General features: G+C 62.0%; 1 protein-coding gene across 1 annotated transcript in view; it reads right to left on the bottom strand.

The window, feature by feature from the left end:
- Positions 1-13,016: 13,016 nt before the first annotated feature.
- Positions 13,017-17,999, bottom strand: part of COBL (cordon-bleu WH2 repeat protein) — a 93,330-nt gene continuing 88,347 nt past the window's right edge. Inside the window, 6 exon segments of the mRNA XM_070424826.1 lie at positions 13,017-13,283; positions 14,765-15,031; positions 15,571-15,690; positions 16,988-17,128; positions 17,130-17,268; positions 17,270-17,998. Coding sequence (XP_070280927.1) covers positions 13,266-13,283; positions 14,765-15,031; positions 15,571-15,690; positions 16,988-17,128; positions 17,130-17,268; positions 17,270-17,998 — 1,414 coding nt within the window. The 3' untranslated portion in view covers positions 13,017-13,265.

Here is a 17,999-nt window from a genome sequence, read left to right as displayed (position 1 = left end):
ATTTGTATTGACTTCTGAGAGGAAGGGTGAGGGTGAGAGAGTTAGAAACATCAGTGATGAGAGAGAATCATGGATTGGCTGCCTGTTGCACACTCCACACCAGGGATCGAGACCGCAACCCAGGCACGTGCCCTGACTGGGAATCAAACTGTGACCTCCTGGTTCATAGGTCGATGTTCAACCACTGAGCCAGGCCAGCAGGTCAAGATCATTCTCCTCTTTATTGCAGATATGCACAACTATAAATTTTCCTCTATGTACTGCCTTAGCTGCATCCCATACACTTTGATACATTGTGTTTCCTTTCAAAGTATTTTCTAATTTCCCTTGTGACTCCTTCTTCGACCTGTTACTTACTTATGGGGGTGCTGGGGTGAGGGTGGCTCCCCACTGTCTAGTTACACCTCCATCTGGAGCCTACGTAAGTGTCCTTTTTTGGGGGGTGCTGAGATACTCCAACATCCTACCCCAAGTTTCACTTCTCTCACCAGAAGTCACATAAGGTGAGTTATCTTTTGTAACGGAAAGACTTGACGGAGACTCCGAGGGAAAAAGGGTGGGAGCCAGGGGGTGTTGGTGAGGGAGGGAGCCTGGCTGGTGAGCACCTGCGCCAGGTGGGGGCCGATTTCCGTTCGGAGAACTTCTCCTTCTCCCTCCAGCGCCCAGGCGAGCAGCAGGTGCCTGGCTGAGAGCAGGTCATCTCCGCGGCCTCCGCAGGTCAGCGCAGCGAGTCCAGGAAGCTCTGTGCGCCATTACACCCCCACCAAGCCACGCTCAACACGCCGTTGTAGCCCTCTAGTCCTTATTCACCGTCCAGCAAATGACTAACTCCTGGAGTGTGGCCGCTCCTCCCCATCCGACACGCCTGTGTTTGCGGCCAGCAATGACCCCAGCGAGTGGCCGCTCTGTCGGGAAGGGGACTGTGCTCACCCTCAGTAGAGCTGGACTAGGACCCACTCTCAGGGCCTCACCTCAGCGTCATTATCTTTAAAATTCTTTTTCTAAAACAGCCACATTCTGAGACTAGTTCTTCTAGTCTAGGTGCTGGGGGTGAACTCTTCAACATATGAACTCAGAAGCCACCGTGTGACCCATAGCAGTGACCTCCAGACCCTCCTGGGTGACTAATATGCCTTCCCCAGAGCCTACTCAGGTGCCCACGTCACCCTGATCCTGAGTGGTTCATTCTCTCCTCTCCGGGAGCCCAGCCTCCTACCTGAGCCCTTCACCCCACACCTGAGTCCTCCACCCCACCCCTGAGCCCCTAGCCCCACACCTGAGCCCCTAACCCCACACCTGAGCCCTCCAAACCCCACACCTGAGCCCCTAACCCCACACCTGAGCCCTCCACCCCACACCTGACCCCTAACCCCACACCTGAGTCCTCCACCCCACCCCTGAGCCCCTAACCCCACACCTGAGCCCCTAACCCCACACCTGAGCCCTCAGGTGAAGTCCTTCCATTGTTGGAGGCACATCTGCCTGTGACTGGCCCTCCAGACCCCTGGGGACGGCCAGTGGAGGAGCCACATGCGAGGTGACGCAGTGAGACTGCCTGGAGGAGGGCGAGCCGCATTCTCTGGAAAGCGAGCATCTCAGAGAAGAGGAGGGGGCTCCCCGACAGAGAGGCTGCAAGAGGCGCACCGGTGTCCCTGCTCCCTGGCCTCCCTGGCGTCCACCTGGCCCGAGCCCCGATCTCGCACCTCTCGGGTGAGGTGGTCCCGACAGCGTTAGAGGTTAGAGCGCCGCCAACGGCTCAGTGTCTGCCCGGGAGGTCCCACCTCCATCCGGGGCTGGCGCCTGAGGGAGGACTTCCTGTGGCCTGTGACCAACGGGAACTGGGGTGTCAGCACCTGGGGTCTCAGGTGGAGACGGGGTGAGGCCCCTTCCGAGCCTGCCCCGTGCTCACGATCAAAGTGACGCCTCCGCTCGCTCAGAGGCCGAGGCCCCTGCGGGAGGCCTCCTGGTTCCTCAGCTACAAAGGTCAAGCAGCTGACACATCTGAGGACTTTTCTGGGAAGACTGCTCCGCAATCCTCCTCCAGCCTCCGCCCCCACATCGGCCCTGCTGCAGGAGGACGCCCGAGACTGAATTCTCACTGGCTGTTGTGGAATTCCTACTTAATGTTGACACTAGGCGACGTGTCGAGTCTACGTGCTTTTCCCTCTCTCTACATTTTTTATTTTATTGTGTTGAATACTAACGAGGAAGTTGGAATTCACCAGCTGATGTCCTGATATATTCCCCACTTTACACAATGTTATCATTTCATTTAGCCGCTGTTAAAACTGTATATATACCCACCAGCAGGTGAGTGGATTAAAAAACAGTGGTCCATCTACACAATGGAATACTATGCAGCTGTAAAAAAGAAAGAACTCTTACCATTTGCAACAGCATGGATGGAGCTGGAGAGCATTATGCTAAACAAAATAAGCCAGTCAGAGAAAGATAAATATCACATGCTCTCATGCATTTGTGGAATATAATGAACAACATAAACTGATGAGCAAAAACAGATCTAGAGACAGAGACGCATCGAACAGACCGTCAAACCTCAGAGGGAAGGCAGGGGAGGGTGGGGGTTAGGGGAGAGATCAACCGAAGGACTTGTATGCATGCATATGAGCATAACCCATGGACACAGACACCAGGGGTGTGAGGGCATGTGCTGGGGGTGGGAGCAGCCAGGGAGAGGTCAATGGGGGGGAGGGGGGGGGAAAGGAGACATATGTAATACTTTAAACAATAAAGAATTTAAATTTAAAAAAATTGTATATATAGTGCCAGGCCAGTGTGGATCAGTGGTTAAGTATTGACCCATGAACCAGGAGGTCACAGTTTGATTCCTGGTCAAGGGCACATGCCCAGGCTGCAGGCTTGATCCCCAGTAGGGGGCGTGCAGGAGGCAGCCAATCAATGATTGTCTCTCATCATTTTCATTGTTGTTAATCCTCGCCCAAAGATATTTTTCCATTGATTTTTAGAGAGAGTGGAAGAGAGAGGGAAAGACAGAGAGAAACATCAATGTGAGAGAAACGCATCGATTGGTTGCCTCCTGCATGAGCCCCAACCAGGACCTGGGCCAGTGAGGAGCCTGGTACGTGCCCTTGACCAGAATCGAACCTGGGACCCTTTGGTCTGCCGGCTGACGCTCTATCCTGAGCCAAACCGGCTAGGGCAGGGCTGGGCAAACTTTTTGACTCGAGGGCCACAATGGGTTCTTAAACTGGACCGGAGGGCCGGAACAAAAGCATGGATGGAGTGTTTGTGTGAACTAATATAAATTCAAAGTAAACATCATTACATAAAAGGGTACGGTCTTTTTTTTTTTTTTAGTTTTATTCATTTCAAATGGGCTGGATCTGGCCCGCGGGCCGTAGTTTGCTCACGGCTGGGCTAGGGTCTCTCTCATCATTGATGTTTCTATCTCTCCCTTCCTCTCTGAAATCAATTATGTATATATATGTATATATATTTAAAATTGTGTGTATTAAAACACACGGGGGTGAGAGGGAGACAGCGACAGAGATGGAGAGGTCCCCGCGGACAGCCTTTCCTCCCGCGCAGAAAGCAGATCCGTGTGCGGGGCCATGTGACGTTTGGAGCCGCGGGACAGGCGGTGCTTGCGAACTGTATCCCCGCAGCCCAGACTCCTGGCTCAATCGCCAGATGAATATTCACCACCCTGAGCGCCACCCCTGGGCACTGGCTTTTAATGGATGTCAAAGGGGCCTGTAATGGCCCAGGCATGAGAGCTAATTGAGCACAATTTACTCAAAGTGATCCCCTCGAGGGATTTGGTGACGTGAATTCTAACTCCCGGAGAGTCTCTCGCTGTTGATCCCAAGTCCCGGCGCTGAGTACTGACCCTGCTGACCGCAGCAGGAACAGGTAAGCCGGGGGACGCTGGGGGAATCTTTTGCCAAATTATCAAAATATTTGCATAAAGTCACCCCATTTCCCATGCTCTTCCTTAAGGAATAATGGGTTTATACTGTGATGTTGGGTAAGAATAGACTATAAAAAACCTAAATGGAGGAATTAGAAAGAACTAAAGTATATTTTCTGCTCTATCGTCTATCTATCTACCTATTATCTATATCTATCTATTTCTATCTATCTATATCTATCTATTATCTATCTATCTATCATCTATCTATCATCTATCTATCTACCTACCTATCATATCTATTTCTATCTATCACCTATCTATCTACTTCTCTATCACCTACCTAGCTACCTACCTATCTGTCATCGATACCTGTTCTTCCTCGCTCTGTCCACTAAGGGCCAAAAGTGATGACACTCAGCAGCAGTGAGCACACGGCAGGCCAAGATCTTGATTCTCAGAATAGCTTCTCCTCAAAAGGAAGAAGCCCTGGACAAAGAAATTCTTTCTGGAACTGGGAGCTGGGAAATGCCAGGCGGGTCCAGAGCATCTTTCTGTCCAGGAAGGTAAGCGATGGCTCCAGGAAAGACGAAGGCCTCGCCCAAGGGTCCAGAGCCGGCTGCGCGGGGCCCGCTGCCACGGTCGTGAACAGCCTGAGACTCAAGGCCAAGGCCGGTGACGAAGAAAACCTGTCGGGGAGAAAAGAACCCGTGAGTCCACGCCAATGCGAATGAATGAATGAATGAATGAATGAGCGGGAGAATGGGAGAATAGTTCCTACTTCCCAGAGGACACTCATCATGAGGTGCGTGTAGGAGGAGTGATTCCAGCTTAAAGGGACAGTGCTGTTATTCCTCAGAAAACCACCCCTGGGCAATGATTGTAGGAATAACGGATTTCGGCAACCAGCATCAGGGGCTGAAGCTAGTGGGTGAAATATTTTTGAGAAACAAAATATTTACAGTCTCAAAGTACCTCCCCCCCGAATAGCTATTTTTTAAAAGATATTTGTACTGATTTCAGAGAGGAAGGGAGAGGGAGAGATAGAAACATCAATGATGAGAGGGAATTATTGATCGGCTGCCTCCTGCAAGCCCCCTACTGGGGATTGGGCCTGTAACCTGGGAATGTGCCCTTGGCCCGAATTGAACCTGGTACCCTTCAGTCCGCAGGCCGACGCTCTATCCACTGAGCCAAACCGGGTAGCCCCTCCCCCCCACTCCGATAGGTATTGATTACAAAGGGAGGGCAGTGCCAATTCAGTGGCAGAAGCGTTCAGCACACACCCCGGTCCGTGCCATCCAGGTCCACACCACCTTCGGGACAACCTGAGCTCAGGAGCCGGTACCCGCAGGGAGAACGGACCCTCCCGTCTGTGTGTGCCGCCCAAAGCCGACGACGCGGAACAAGCCATCAAGGAACAGCAGGAGGATTCACCCCGGGACGTTCTAGCAAATGCCTCTTCGTTTCCTTACAAATGGTCCTGCCATAGAAAGCACCGGGAATGAGGGTGGAGGAGAGGAGCAGCATGGCCACCCCGTGGCCGCACGGGGCTGTGGCCAGACTCGGGCAGAGCTTTCCTTTCTCTCGTGCCGTGAGGACTCGTCACGACCACGTGGAACGGGAACGAGGGGGGGTGATCATGAGGGCCCGGGGGTCCTGACCGCCGTGCGTGGGCTGACCTCCCAGGAGACCGTGTCTCAGTGTTTTAGGAAACACACACTGACGCAGTGAGGAGCAAGCTCACGGCCGACTCTCACCGGCACCGGCTCTCACCCGCCCGAGGGCGGACGTGGCAAACAGGCCCTGAGCGCAGCCCGGGCCTCTCCTCCTGTTTACCTTCGCCCGCGTTCACGCTCCCCGGGCATCTGCGAGCGGGGCCCAGCCAGCCCGGCCCAGCGTGTCCATGGAGACGGGAGGTCCGGGCCCCTGCGTCTCGGGGGAGCCAGGTGCGGACGGTCCCCCACCCGGGAGCTGAGTCAGCAGGTCAGTGGCTCCCGCAGGGACCCTCCTGGCGGCTCATGGCTGCCCCTTCATGTGCTGAGCCCAGGTGTGCTCAGCAAACATTCACCCGGGGCAGCGCGGGCACCAGCCATCTATCTCCACGTGATTAATTTTGTCATCTTGGCAGGAGGCACTTTTAAGTCACCAACCAATGAGTGGGAGGCCCTTCGACTGTCCGTGTGTGTGTGTCCGTGTGTGTGCGCGCGCGCGCACGTACGTGTGTGTCCGTGTGTGTGTGTGTGTGTGTGTGTGTGTGTGCTTGCGTGTTGAAAATTTGTCTTCCCAAACTGTCCACCTGCAGCACGTCACCTTGGACCGGGTTCCAGGAGCGTCCGTGCAGTTCGAGCATCTTCTGCTCCTGCCCCGTCTACAGGCCCGGCCAGCGACGTGCGCTCTGGCCTCCTACCTGCTGACGTGGTTCAGACGCCTCGCGTCCACTTTGAAGGCCCGAGTCCTCGACGGAGGTCATTTTTTAAAGATGTTTAAACTGATTTTCTGAGAGAGAGGAAGGGAGAGGGAGAGAGAAACACTGACGTGAGAGTTGAACATCGATGGATCGATCAGCCGCCTCCTGCACGCCCCCTGCTGGGGATCGAGACTGCAACTCGGACACGTGCCCTGCCTGGGAACGGAACTGGCGACCTGCCAGCGCCCGGGACCACGCCAACCCACGGAGCCACATCGGCCGGGTTTTGTTTTGTTTTTTTCTGTATTTTCCTCAGACCTTCGAGCTCAGCCGGTCCACTGGCCCATCCCTCCCCTCGTCCTTGTCTTCTACAGATGAGAACAGCCCACCCGCCTCTCCTGGCTGTAGTTTTGTAGGATTCTTTTTTTAAAAATATATTTTATTGGTTTTTTACAGAGAGGAAGGGAGAGGGATAGAGAGTTAGAAACATCGATCAGCTGCCTCCTGCACACCCCCTACTGGGGATATGCCCACAACCCAGGTACATGCCCTTGACTGGAATCGAACCTGGGAACTTTCAGTCCGCAGGCCAACGCTCTATCCACTGAGCCAAACCGGTTAGGGCCTGGCTATAGTTTTGAGCATCGACGCCTGCGCGGCTTCAGGTCCGACGGCACTGCCACGTCACGCGTGGCCCCGCGGGGAGGAAGCTCGGACGGCGAGGTGCGCTCTGCCTCTCATTTGCCGTGAATTTGGAAGTCGCTCAAGGCCCTGCCCTGCGGGTTCCTCCTCTGTGAGGTCATAACCACACTGTCCCGTGGGGTTCGCTGGAGAGTCGACCCCACGAACGCGACGACGTCTCTGGGAGCCACGAAGTTTTCCAGGATCGTCCGAGTTGTTGTAGTGACCCATCACCCTCACCGAGTCTCAGAGCTTGGCGCCCACGTGCACAGCAGCCCGTCCCAGGAATAACAGATCTGATTCTCCCCCACTTCCTCCCTCCTCCCTCCCTCTCTTCCTCCCTGCTCCCTCTTCTTCTTCCTCTCTCCTTCGCTGGAACAGTCATCGGTGCCAGCTCTGTTCCGGGCGCCCGCAGGGCTCTGAGGACAAGCTGCTGCACTAGGCACCCACGGCCTGTCTCATGCCACTCACGGCGGAGCGGGGCCGACAAGACTTCACAGAATCACTGGAATTTGCCCTCCAACGGCTGGGTGCTTTGGCTCCTGGTCACAGCCCTGCCCACCCAGCCCCGCATGGGCCCTCTCCCCTGCACATGACTCCCTCCCCATCCCTGGGCCCGGACTAAACCCAAGACCAGGACGGACGGGCCCAGGCCGCAGAGAGTGCCCGGGGCGTGATGCGGGGCCCCTGCGCCTCCCGGCCTTCCCCTCGCTCCTCTCCCAGGAGGCCTGAGGCAGTGGCAGGTGCCAGGCCCGTGCCAGGTGCGGAGGGCGTGGCCTCTCCTTCGTTGCCGGGCAGGACCGCACGCGGTGCGGTGAGGTCATCGGTGCGCGGACTCCTGGCCGCGCCTGGCCTGGGAGGTCCTGGGGGAGGTTGGCTCCTATGCGTGTGTTTATCCAGCAAATAGTGGGCGCTCGTCCTGTGCCAGGCACCGGGAGCGCGGCGACCAGCAAGACAGATTGCCGGCTCCCACGGAGCGAGCAGACAGTGAACAAATAGGCCGGGAGACATCAGATAGTGGGTCCTGCCTGGGAGCTGGGCGCAGGTGGGGGGGGGGCGGGTGGGAAGGGGGCGGAGAAATCCACGTCTGCTGCACCTGCCCACGTGTGGGCACCCAGCCCCTGGGAAGGTGCCAGCTGAGCAAAGCCTCGCCCTCCCCGCTGCCCACTCTGACAATCCCAGAAGCCCATGCAGCCTCTGCTGCTTACAAAGTGCCGGTGAACACTAAGGAGTCATGTGCATGGGAGAGGGCCGGTGCGGGGCTGGGGGACAGGGCTGGGGGACAGGGATGGAGGGACAGGGCTGGGGGACAGGGCTGGGGGACAGGGCTGGGAGGGCAGGGCTGGAGGACAGGGCTGGGGGACAGGGATGGAGGGACAGGGCTGGGGGACAGGGCTGGGAGGACAGGGCTGGGAGGGCAGGGCTGGAGGACAGGGCTGGGAGGACAGGGCTGGAGGACAGGGTTGGGAGGACAGGGCTGGGGGACAGGGCTGGGGGACAGGGCTGGGGGACAGGGATGGAGGGACAGGGCTGGGGGACAGGGCTGGAGGACAGGGTTGGGAGGACAGGGCTGGGGGACAGGGCTGGGGGACAGGGCTGGGAGGACAGGGCTGGGGGACAGGGCTGGGGGACAGGGATGGAGGGACAGGGCTGGGGGACAGGGCTGGAGGACAGGGCTGGGGGACAGGGCTGGGGGACAGGCTGATGGAGATGCGGCAGTACCTGCCGGCGCTGGCACGGTGCCCGGTGGAGGAAGTCCGTCGCCTCTGTTCGGAGCGCGCCAGGCGTCCTGTGAGAGGTGCCGTCACGTTCAGTTACCGCGGGGCCTGCTTGGCAACGCGTCCGCTCCTGGCAGCGTCTGGAGAAACCGCTTTTGCAAACTGGATGGCAGGTGGGTGGTTTAGTTCTTGGAAAAGCGACTCCCTGTGCCAGGAATGGGGCGCAGCAGGGTTCCCACTGAACCGGGGCGCAGACCGAGAGGGCCCCGGGGCGCCCAGGCCTGGGAGAGGCCGGCTCGCGGCGAAGAGGGTGCCCCTGGTGCAGAGAGCAGCGGTGCAGGGGGAATCCCGGCACGAGCTTGCAGAGTCCCCGCTTCCCTGAGCTGGTGGCCGGACGCTGCCTCCCACAGGAGTCCATGCCTCCCCGCCCCCCGCCCTCCACCCCTGGGCCTGCCCATGAGGCCCTGAGGCCAGTCACGCGGTGCAGGGGGCTCCGTGTGGCCAACCCACTGGGCCGTCCAGGGTGAGCCCGGATCGGCACTCTGGCCTCTGGCGTTTGCTCTGAGTGGGAGGCGGGGGCTGTGCCCACTGCCCTAGGACACCCCCTCCGTGCTCAGGGCGGTGGGTGGGGGTGGGGCTGAGCCAGGAGAGGGGTCTTACCTGGCAGAGGCGGCTGTGAAAGGGGTGGGAGGGCTTTGACTCAGTTTTCATAGCGAGAGGCTGCAGCCAGTCCCAGTCCCGGGACAGAGAGCTCCCGAGGGGGAGATGCGGAGGGGCCAAGGCGGGGAGGCAGGCAGCAGCCCTGAGCCGGCTCATCCTCATTGGAGCGGCACCGACGGCCGGCTGGCCGCCATACTGGGCTTGGGGACTGTCCAGTCTGTCTTTTTAAAAAATATAATTTTATTGATTTCAGAGAGGAAGGGAGAGGGAGAGAGAGAGAGAAACATCATGGATCGGCTGCCTCCTGCACGCCCAACTCTGGGGATGGAGCCCGCCACCCGGGCCTGTGCCCTGACCGGGAACGGAACCGTGACCTCCTGGTTCACAGGCTGATGCTCAACCACGGAGCCACGCCGCCGGCTCAGGTGACTTTTCTGCGGAGGAGACTCTAGAGCTGGAAAATCCTTCCACGGAGCAGACCTCTCTCCCTGCGACGGGCCCGCATTCAGAGCAGGAGGGAGTGGCCTGGAGGGGTGGTTCTCAAAGTGGGGTTCACCTGGGGACCTGCTGAACTACAGATTCTCAGGCCCCTGACCCCTTCCCACCTTCCCTCCTAGCCCAGGAGGCCGACATGACGGATGGCGTCCAGGCGCCCTGCCCTGCGGCACTCACCCCCTCACGGTGCCCTCGCTGCCCACTGGCCCGGGGTTGTAGATGAGGAAGCTCACAGGGTCACTGTGTCCATCACGGGGCCTGGGTACGTGTTACCACATGTCTCTCGCCCACACCCCCGCCGCGCGCCCCTCGCCAGCGCCTGTCGTGAGGTGAGGTCAGAGCCATGTCTGAGAGAAGCTGGAGGTCCCCGTCCCCATCGGCGGCAGCCGACGTTGGAACAGCCGTTCTGATGGGACCGGTCAGGCCAGAGGCCGCCCCTCGCGGGCAGGAGCCTCGGGAAAGGGCCGGGGGCGGCCAGCGCGCTCCGGGGAAGTCAGATGCCAGGCCTCGGAGCCAGCTGGAGGCGGGAGCCAGGCCGGGGAGCCTCGGGCCCTGGGGCCAGGACGGGCCAGGGGCACACGGACACTCTCTGCCCAGAGCCACCCTCCCAGGCCCGCTGGATCCCAGCCGCGACTGCCCACGGCTACTTTGTGACGGTCCAGTGGCACTTGTTCGTGAAGAAAACTTGGGAAAAGCCAGGAAATGAGAACAGAACCCTCCCCGTGCGGGCGACCACGTGCGCCCGGAGCAGGTGCCCGGGAAATCTCCATCGGGGAGGGTGTCCCCATGTGGCGTTTGACGGGAACCCCCCTGGGGACCCGCCCTGGTGCTGCTGCCTGGTGGCCCCTGGGGACCCTGAGAGGAGCAGGGGGGACCCCGAGGAGAGCAGGGGGACCTGAGGGGAGCAGGAGGGACCCCGAGAGGAGCAGGGGGGACCCCGAGGAGAGCAGGGGGACCCCGAGAGGAGCAGGAGGGACCCCGAGAGGAGCAGGAGGGACCCCGAGAAGAGCAGGGGGATCCAAGAGGAGGGGGGACCCCGAGAAGAGCAGGAGGGACCTGAGGGGAGCAGGAGGGACCCCGAGAGGAGCAGGGGGATCCGAGAGGAGGGGGGACCCCGAGAAGAGCAGGAGGGACCTGAGGGGAGCAGGAGGGACCCTCGCAAGTCAGGTTTTTCAGTGAGAGGAGCGCAGTCTGCACTGCCCCGCAGGCCTCGCCGTCTCATCACCGTCTCATGGCCGTCTCCCTGGTGAGTCCCCCTGGGCAGCAAGTGGCCATGGCTCTGCCGTCCCTCCCAGGCCCCGCCCTTCTCCGGGGCGCAGGGCCAGTGCCAGGGCAGCTGGCCGGACCCTCGGCCATGGGAAGCCCAGCCCAGAGCCCAGGAGCCACGCTCGGTCCCCTAACGGGGTTTCTGTGGACCCTCCTGCGCCTGCCCTCGGCCAAGAAGCGTCCCGCCAGGCGTGCCCGGCTCCCCGACGGCTGCATTGCCTCCCGTCCTCGCCCGGCCTCAGCAGTGGGCTCGCTGCTCAGCAGGCGGCCCGAGGAGCAGGGCGAGGAGCCGCCCACAGGACCCAGCTGTCCTCGCCGGACACCAGGTCACGGGCCGGCTGCACTGTGTCTTCGAGGGAGTCCCGGCTCTGGGGCTCCAACCGCAGGGCCCCCGGGGTCCCTGTGCCCAGACCCGCGGACTCGGGCTGTAGGGGACCCTTTCTACACTGGTGCCTGGGGAACAGGGGCGGACACTTCCCGTCTGTGACAACCATCAACGTGCTTTGGGGCCCTGGCTGGTGTGGCTCAGTGGCTGGGTGTGCCCTGTGCACCGAAACATGGCCTGTTTGACCGGCAGTCACGGGCCTGGGTGCTGGCTCGACCCTGGGAGGGGCGTGCAGGAGGCAGCCAGCCGGTGTGTTGCTCTCACATGGATGTTTCTCTCTCTCTTGAAATCAATAAAAAATATCGGAGGAAAAAGAAAAGCGTCGGCCTCAGTCTCCTGAGATGGGAATACTTCCTTCTTGGCGATGTCGCCCGCTGGGCTGTGACGAGGGAGGAGCCAGATTTGGGGTTCACCAGCATGGGGTGCACCAGCTTTGCGCGCGCACACACCTGTGGATGGAACACGGGAGTTTCTGCGGTTCTGGGAACAGGCTATCCAAACCCACAGCGGCCGGAGCTCACGAAACCCACACCGCAGCTACGATTTCAGGAGCTTTTATTTGTGGCACCAGAGACACATTTTGGGGACAGTGCGGTTTAGGAGCCGTTGGCTGGACGCTCTCGCCGCCCGGGGAGGGTGAGGGAAGCCAGTCAGACAGCACAGAGCCCGTCCCGCGACTCTCAGGGCGTCTCACCACACACGCAGCTTCACGCCACCAACTCCTCTCCGTCTGTCCCCTCACAGAGCTGCTTTCCTCGCGATGACAGTATATGGGGGTACACGTGAAAGGCGCCCGCTGTGGTTGCACATCGTTATAAACACTGGGGCCCCGGCCGCCCTGCGAGGGGGCTGCCGTGTGTTGCAGGGAGACAGGATCTGCTGGGCGAGGGCCAGACCGCTCCGTCGTCACGAAGTATTAGCCGATCGGAGGCCATCTCGGCGATACCCAGCACCCGCTCCTGGCCCGTGCAGGTCTCGAGGCTCCGGGGAGGTCGCCGGGCTCCGTGCTCGGCCTCCCAGGGGAGGTCCCGGCTTCATCACAGCCCGCGGGGCCAGCTGCCAGGGGGCACCCACGTGCACGCAGACGCCGTGCCGTCTCGGGCCCCCCCACCCACCTTCGCAGGACTCAGAGCCGCCATCTCAGCTCCGTGCAAGGCTCTCTAGACATCTCCGTCTTTATGACCTCAGCGGCCGGCCACCCTCCATGAGGTTTGCACCCCTGACAGCGGAGGCCTCAGACACGACCGCTTCCGCACTCCCCAGAGTCCCCCGGGAGGCGGCCTTCCCACTCCTCCTCCTCCTCCTCCTCCTCCTCCTCCTCCTCCTCCTCCTCCTCCTCGTTCCGCCAAACAGGGAGCGCCAGGCAGCTCGGGGCGCTCAGGATGCGGGAGGTTTGGAACCACTGGACGGCTTGGCCGGCGCTGTGTGCGGTGAGGCCTCAGCGGCCTCCGTGTGATCTGTTCCCAGTGCCCGTCGGTGTTCTAATTAAGTGGCCTGTGGGCTCCCAGCAACCTGCCAACGGGAAGCGTTTATTGGCAACGAGAACTACTCAGAGGCAAACAGTACATCCTTGGCACAGGCGCCAGGCGGGGTGGCGTCCTCCCTGGGAGCCACACGCAGAGCCCGGGGCAGTGATGCGGGCTTGGCCGGCAGGCGGGCAGCACAGCGCGTCCCGGAGCCCCTCGCTCGTGGCGGCTTGAGCGGCGACAGGGGCGTCTGGCAGCCGGGTTTCTGCCCCGGTCCGGGCTCACTGCCGGTTCACACGAGCAAGGGCACCTGCGGTGGAAAGAGAGCCGTTATCAGGCCGGTGGAAGGCGAGGCCGCAGGCGTCTGGCACCAAGGAGCGTGCGCAGGCCCGTCTTTCCAGGGCCTCATCCACCACGCTGGCTCTAGTGGGTCCCCATCCCCTCAGGGCCGAGGAGGAAACCCAGACACACAAACGCACTGAAACGCCTTCGGTGCCTCGCTGTGGCACTCAGGGGCGAAGGTGTGGAACCTGGGGGCCCCCGAGGTGGTGTGTCTGCAGACCCCGCCCCTGGCCAGTGCTCCCAAGGGTCCGCCCCCACCTCCTGGTTTCTCTGAGCCCCGTGGCCGTCCCCACCCTGGGCCCGCCTCTGCCTGCGGTATCTCTCTGTTGGAGACGCCCCTTTCCTGGTGGGAAATGACCAGTCCTTCTCCCAGAACAAGCAGGCATAGCCTCTGGGGCAGGCGGTCCTGCTCCCCGACCTCGGCCGGCCGCCCCCATCACCCCCTCTGCCAAGCTCTCTGTCCCCGCCTGGGGCTCCCTCACCACCGGAGCAGGGGCTCCCCAGGCAGGAACCGTGCTGGGCTCACCACTGGCCCGGGTGCCGAGCCAGTATGGGTGGTGGCCACAAGCAGACACAGGCTCACGCGTCCCCGCTGCACTGCCCCTGAGAGCTCAGGCTCCTCTCGGCTCCGCCCGCATGGGGTGTGGGCCCAGCAGCACACAATTGGGTTTGCAGAATTTTGAGAGGATATGTCAGTGCCTCTAAAGGCAAAGGTTGAGAACATGTTTGGCAATGACACATCGGATAAAGGGCTAATCTCCAAAATATATGAGGAACTCACACAACTTAACAAAAGGCAGACACACAATCCAGTTAAAAAAAGGGCACAGGACCTAAATAGACACTTCTCCAAAGTGGACATACAGAAGGCCAAGAGACATATGAAAACATGCTCAAAGCCATTATCATCGAGAGATCCAGACCCCCAAGGGCCCCCCAAGCTGGGAACCACGTGTGAACGCAGCTTTAAGGAGCACGTTGGCTCCATTTGCAAAGAGCAGGCTCCGTGCATTTTCCTTCAAGCTCCGGACACCTGCAGAGGTCAGAGGCCGTAACACGCACCACGTGCACTCGCTGCGAACCCAGCAGACACCGCCAGGGCCCGGCCTGGCTGGGATGGGCCACGGACCCAGGCTGTGGACCACGTATGTGACCCAGGTTCCAGGGACATATTTTAGGCTCCTGCGCAGGCTGTCCCGGGCCCGCAGGGCGGGTGTCGGACTGCTCAGGGGTTAGTGGCTGACGCGCCCTCCCCTGCATCCCCAGGAGCTAGTCGGGCTGACCGCCTCCCCTGTGAGGGCGTGCAGGGCCCTGCTGGATGGGGGGTGCAGGACACAGCACCCCCCCCTCACCCTGCTGCTGTCCCAGGGCCGGGCGCCCGCCTGCGGGTGGCACATTCCTCCAGGCCCCCTCGCCCCCAAGGCCCGGCTCACACACAGCCCGCATCACCTTCCTCAGCCTGGCTGCCCCTGTGCCCGAGCGGATGGCGTCCATCAAGGCTTGCCTGGCGTCCACCGGGGTGCCGAGGGCGCTGGCGCTGGCCCTGGGCGCTGTCCTGGAGGCGGGAGGAGGAGCTGGGGCTGCCGGAGGGGGCAGGGGAGGCAGGGCGGGTGGGGACTGGCTGCCAGGGTCTCCCAGGCCCGATGGTTCCGGCCCGTGCGCGGACCTCGCAGCCTCTCGGAAGCTCCGGAGCTCCTCAGAGGCACAGGACGCCACCTGGGAAGAGAGGGCGAGAGGACAACGTGCCAGGGCCCTTCCCGAGGGCGGCACCGGCTGCGTCTGCCCCCCAGAGCACCGCTGGCCCGGAGCAGGGGCAGTCGTGCTCTCTGAGACCTGCTTGTCTGGCAGGGGCCAGGCCCGGGGCCACGGTGCCAACGGGACCCACTGCCTGGAGGACCCCCCATCCCCACTCAGAGCTCATGCACCTGTCTCACTGGGGACCCTGGCTGTGGAAGCCGGGGACCCCCTCCTGCCCCTAAACTCAGGGCCACGCTGGCCCTTGAGGCTGGGTCAAACCAGGCCAGGCTGCTGCCTCGGGGGGAACCAGGCCCTGGAGCCAGGTGGGGCCCCTCCAGGAATCTGGGAAATGCCCAGTGCCGGGTGGGGGTTGGGGGTGGGGGTGGGTAGGTGGGGGGGGGGGGCACTTCCTGGGCCCTGGCCTCCCACACAGTGACCGCCCTCCGCCTAGTCTGGGGGCACCCACATCTGAAAGACCGAGTGTCGCCCTGAACTCTGCAGTCCCGCCGCGGCCTCACCTTGCGCAGGCTGCAGGCGCCGCGGTGCCCCCGGATGGCCGCCAGCAGGGCCGAGTGCTCGCTCTCCGGCTCCACGTAGCACAGCTTCTTGGGCCCTCCCTCTGCGCTGGGCTCTGGCGTCTAGAACGGTCAGTGTCAGTACACGTCACACACAGGATGGAGCAGTGGCAGCCGGAGGCAGCCCGCGTGTCACAGCCCCCGCCCGCAGGAGGCGGGGTTTCGCTCCCTACACTCTAGGCCAGTGGTCGGCAAACTCATGAGTCAACAGAGCCAAATAGCAACAGGACAGCGATTGAAATTTCTTTTGAGAGCCACATTTTTTAAACTTAAACTATATAGGTAGGTACATCGTTACTAACTTAATTAGGGTCCTCCTAAGGCTTAGGAAGAGCCGCACTCAAGGGGCCAAAGAGCCACATGGGACTCGCGGGCTGCAGTTTGCCGACCACGGCTCTCAGCCCATGCCGTCAGCGCTGACCTTGTTGGAATAGTGACCACCATGCCTGGGGGACCCCACATGCAGGCCCCTCCGGTCACTGCCCCTGGCTGTCCAGGGCTGCAGGCCTGGGTGGAGTCCCGGGTCCCACCAGCGCCATGTGACCTGGGCCAGGTCCTGGACGCGCCTGCCTCGGTTTCCCCTCTATAGCCTGGAGGAGATGCTGGGTGCTCCCCTGGCTAAGCAGCCTCCGTGGTGCCTGTGAGAGCGACCTCCTGGGTCAGGCACTCACCTCGGACCCAGGAGGCACCGCCGTACTCGGTGCAGCAGGGAAGGGAGGGAAGATGTGAGCCTACATGCCTGGGTGCGGGGAGGCGTGCCCTAAACATGCCCCTATCGTGTTTGTTAATTCTCACCCGAGGATATTTTCCTCTGATTTTAGATAGAGCTGAAGGGAGGGGGAGAGAGAGAAAGAGAGAGAAACACCAATATGTCTGAGAAAGACACCTCGATGGGCTGCCTCCTGTGCACGCCCCGACCGGGGCCGGGGTCAAACCCGCGACCCCTGGGTGTGCAGGCTGGAGCTCTAACCACTATGCCACCGGCCAAGGCAGAACGTCCTCCTGGTGTTGAGGAGTGTCAGGCAGGAGCGGCCCTGGCCCGACCGTCCACTAACACCTCTGCTGTTCGGGAAGCAGCTGTGTGACTGCCCTGCCTCCACTCCCGGGCTCGGGGCGTCTTCCCAGGGCAGTCAGGGGCCTGAAGGGGTGCGGACAGGCCCCACCATCCGCCTTATGTCTTTAGTGGTTCTGCTCAGATACGCCCTGTCCCCTTGTTCATCTCCCCCATGCTCCCCCTGCGCCCCTGAGCCCACAGGTGAGGAGGGAGGCCCATGGTGAGGGAGGAGGGAGGCCCACAGGTGAGGAGGGAGGAGGCCCACAGGTGAGGGAGGAGGCCACGCCCCGCAGGCCTGCTGCTCACCTTCCGCAGCCTGTCCCTGCCGCCCGCCGAGTGGATGGCCTCCATCAGGGCGCTGTGCAGGGAGGTGTCCTTGGGCGCTGGCCTCTGGACCACGGGGCGGAACTTCTTCTTTGGCCCGAAGATGCTGGGGGGGCGGCGACTCCTCGGCCTCGCAAATCTCTGTGCACAGCACCCCGGGCCTCCCCTCCAGCTCGGGGGCGGCGTGGCTGTCCCTGCTGGACGCCCTCAGGGAGGCGGGGGGCTCGCTGTGCTCGGGGGCCCACCGGGAGCCGTTCACCAGGCGGGGGCGGCGGGCTCCTGGGGCCGTCCGGCGAGCCGCTGGGGTCCCAGGCTGAGCCGGTGCTGTGGTCCCTCGGGCTCTGCTTTGCACCTGAACCACGGCCTGGTCCCACGGACCCACGGTCCCTCCGGGCGGCGGTGGCGAGGGGGATGGAGGGCCCACCGTGGGCGTCGGCAGCACCGTCCTGAGCCGACGGCCTCCCGGGAGGGCTGTCCCCCCTGCCCCGGGGCAGGGCTCCCGCCGCTGGTTCTGCTGGTTCCTCCCTGTGGGCTGGGGGAAGGCGACCGCAGGGGGCCGCGGCCTCCTCTGGACACGCATGTGGCCCCGGGCGTGGGCCAGGGGCCGTGGCGTCTCTCCCGGTGTGAGGCCGTCCATGCAGCTCGGGCGCCGCGCCCTCCCAGGGCTTCCTGGCTCCGCCCGGCCTCCCCGCCGCGGCGGCCTGGGTTCTGGGCGGCCCCATGCGCTTGGCGATGGCGGAGGCCACGTACTGACTCGACGTCCTCCTCTGAGGCTTGAGGAACAGGACCTGGGAGGTGCTCGCTGCTGGGGCCTTCGTGTGACCAGTGGCTGTCAGGGGCGGCGGGTGGGTCCCGGGCTCAGGACCGCGCCCCTCTCCTTGGTGGGCAGCCGGCTGCTGGGGCGACGGCCCTGCAGGGCCCAGGGGGCCTGGCTCCGCCCCGAGGCCGCCGGCTGGATGCTGAGACGTGGCTGGCGTGGCGGGGGGCGGCGGGG

Source organism: Myotis yumanensis, unplaced genomic scaffold, assembly GCF_028538775.1.
Source record: "Myotis yumanensis isolate MYYU_CA2020_CCGP unplaced genomic scaffold, mMyoYum1.0.hap1 SCAF_9, whole genome shotgun sequence".
Lineage (NCBI taxonomy): Eukaryota > Metazoa > Chordata > Mammalia > Chiroptera > Vespertilionidae > Myotis > Myotis yumanensis.
Note: the sequence above shows the minus strand (reverse complement) of the source record. Positions and strands in the feature narration are given on the sequence as shown.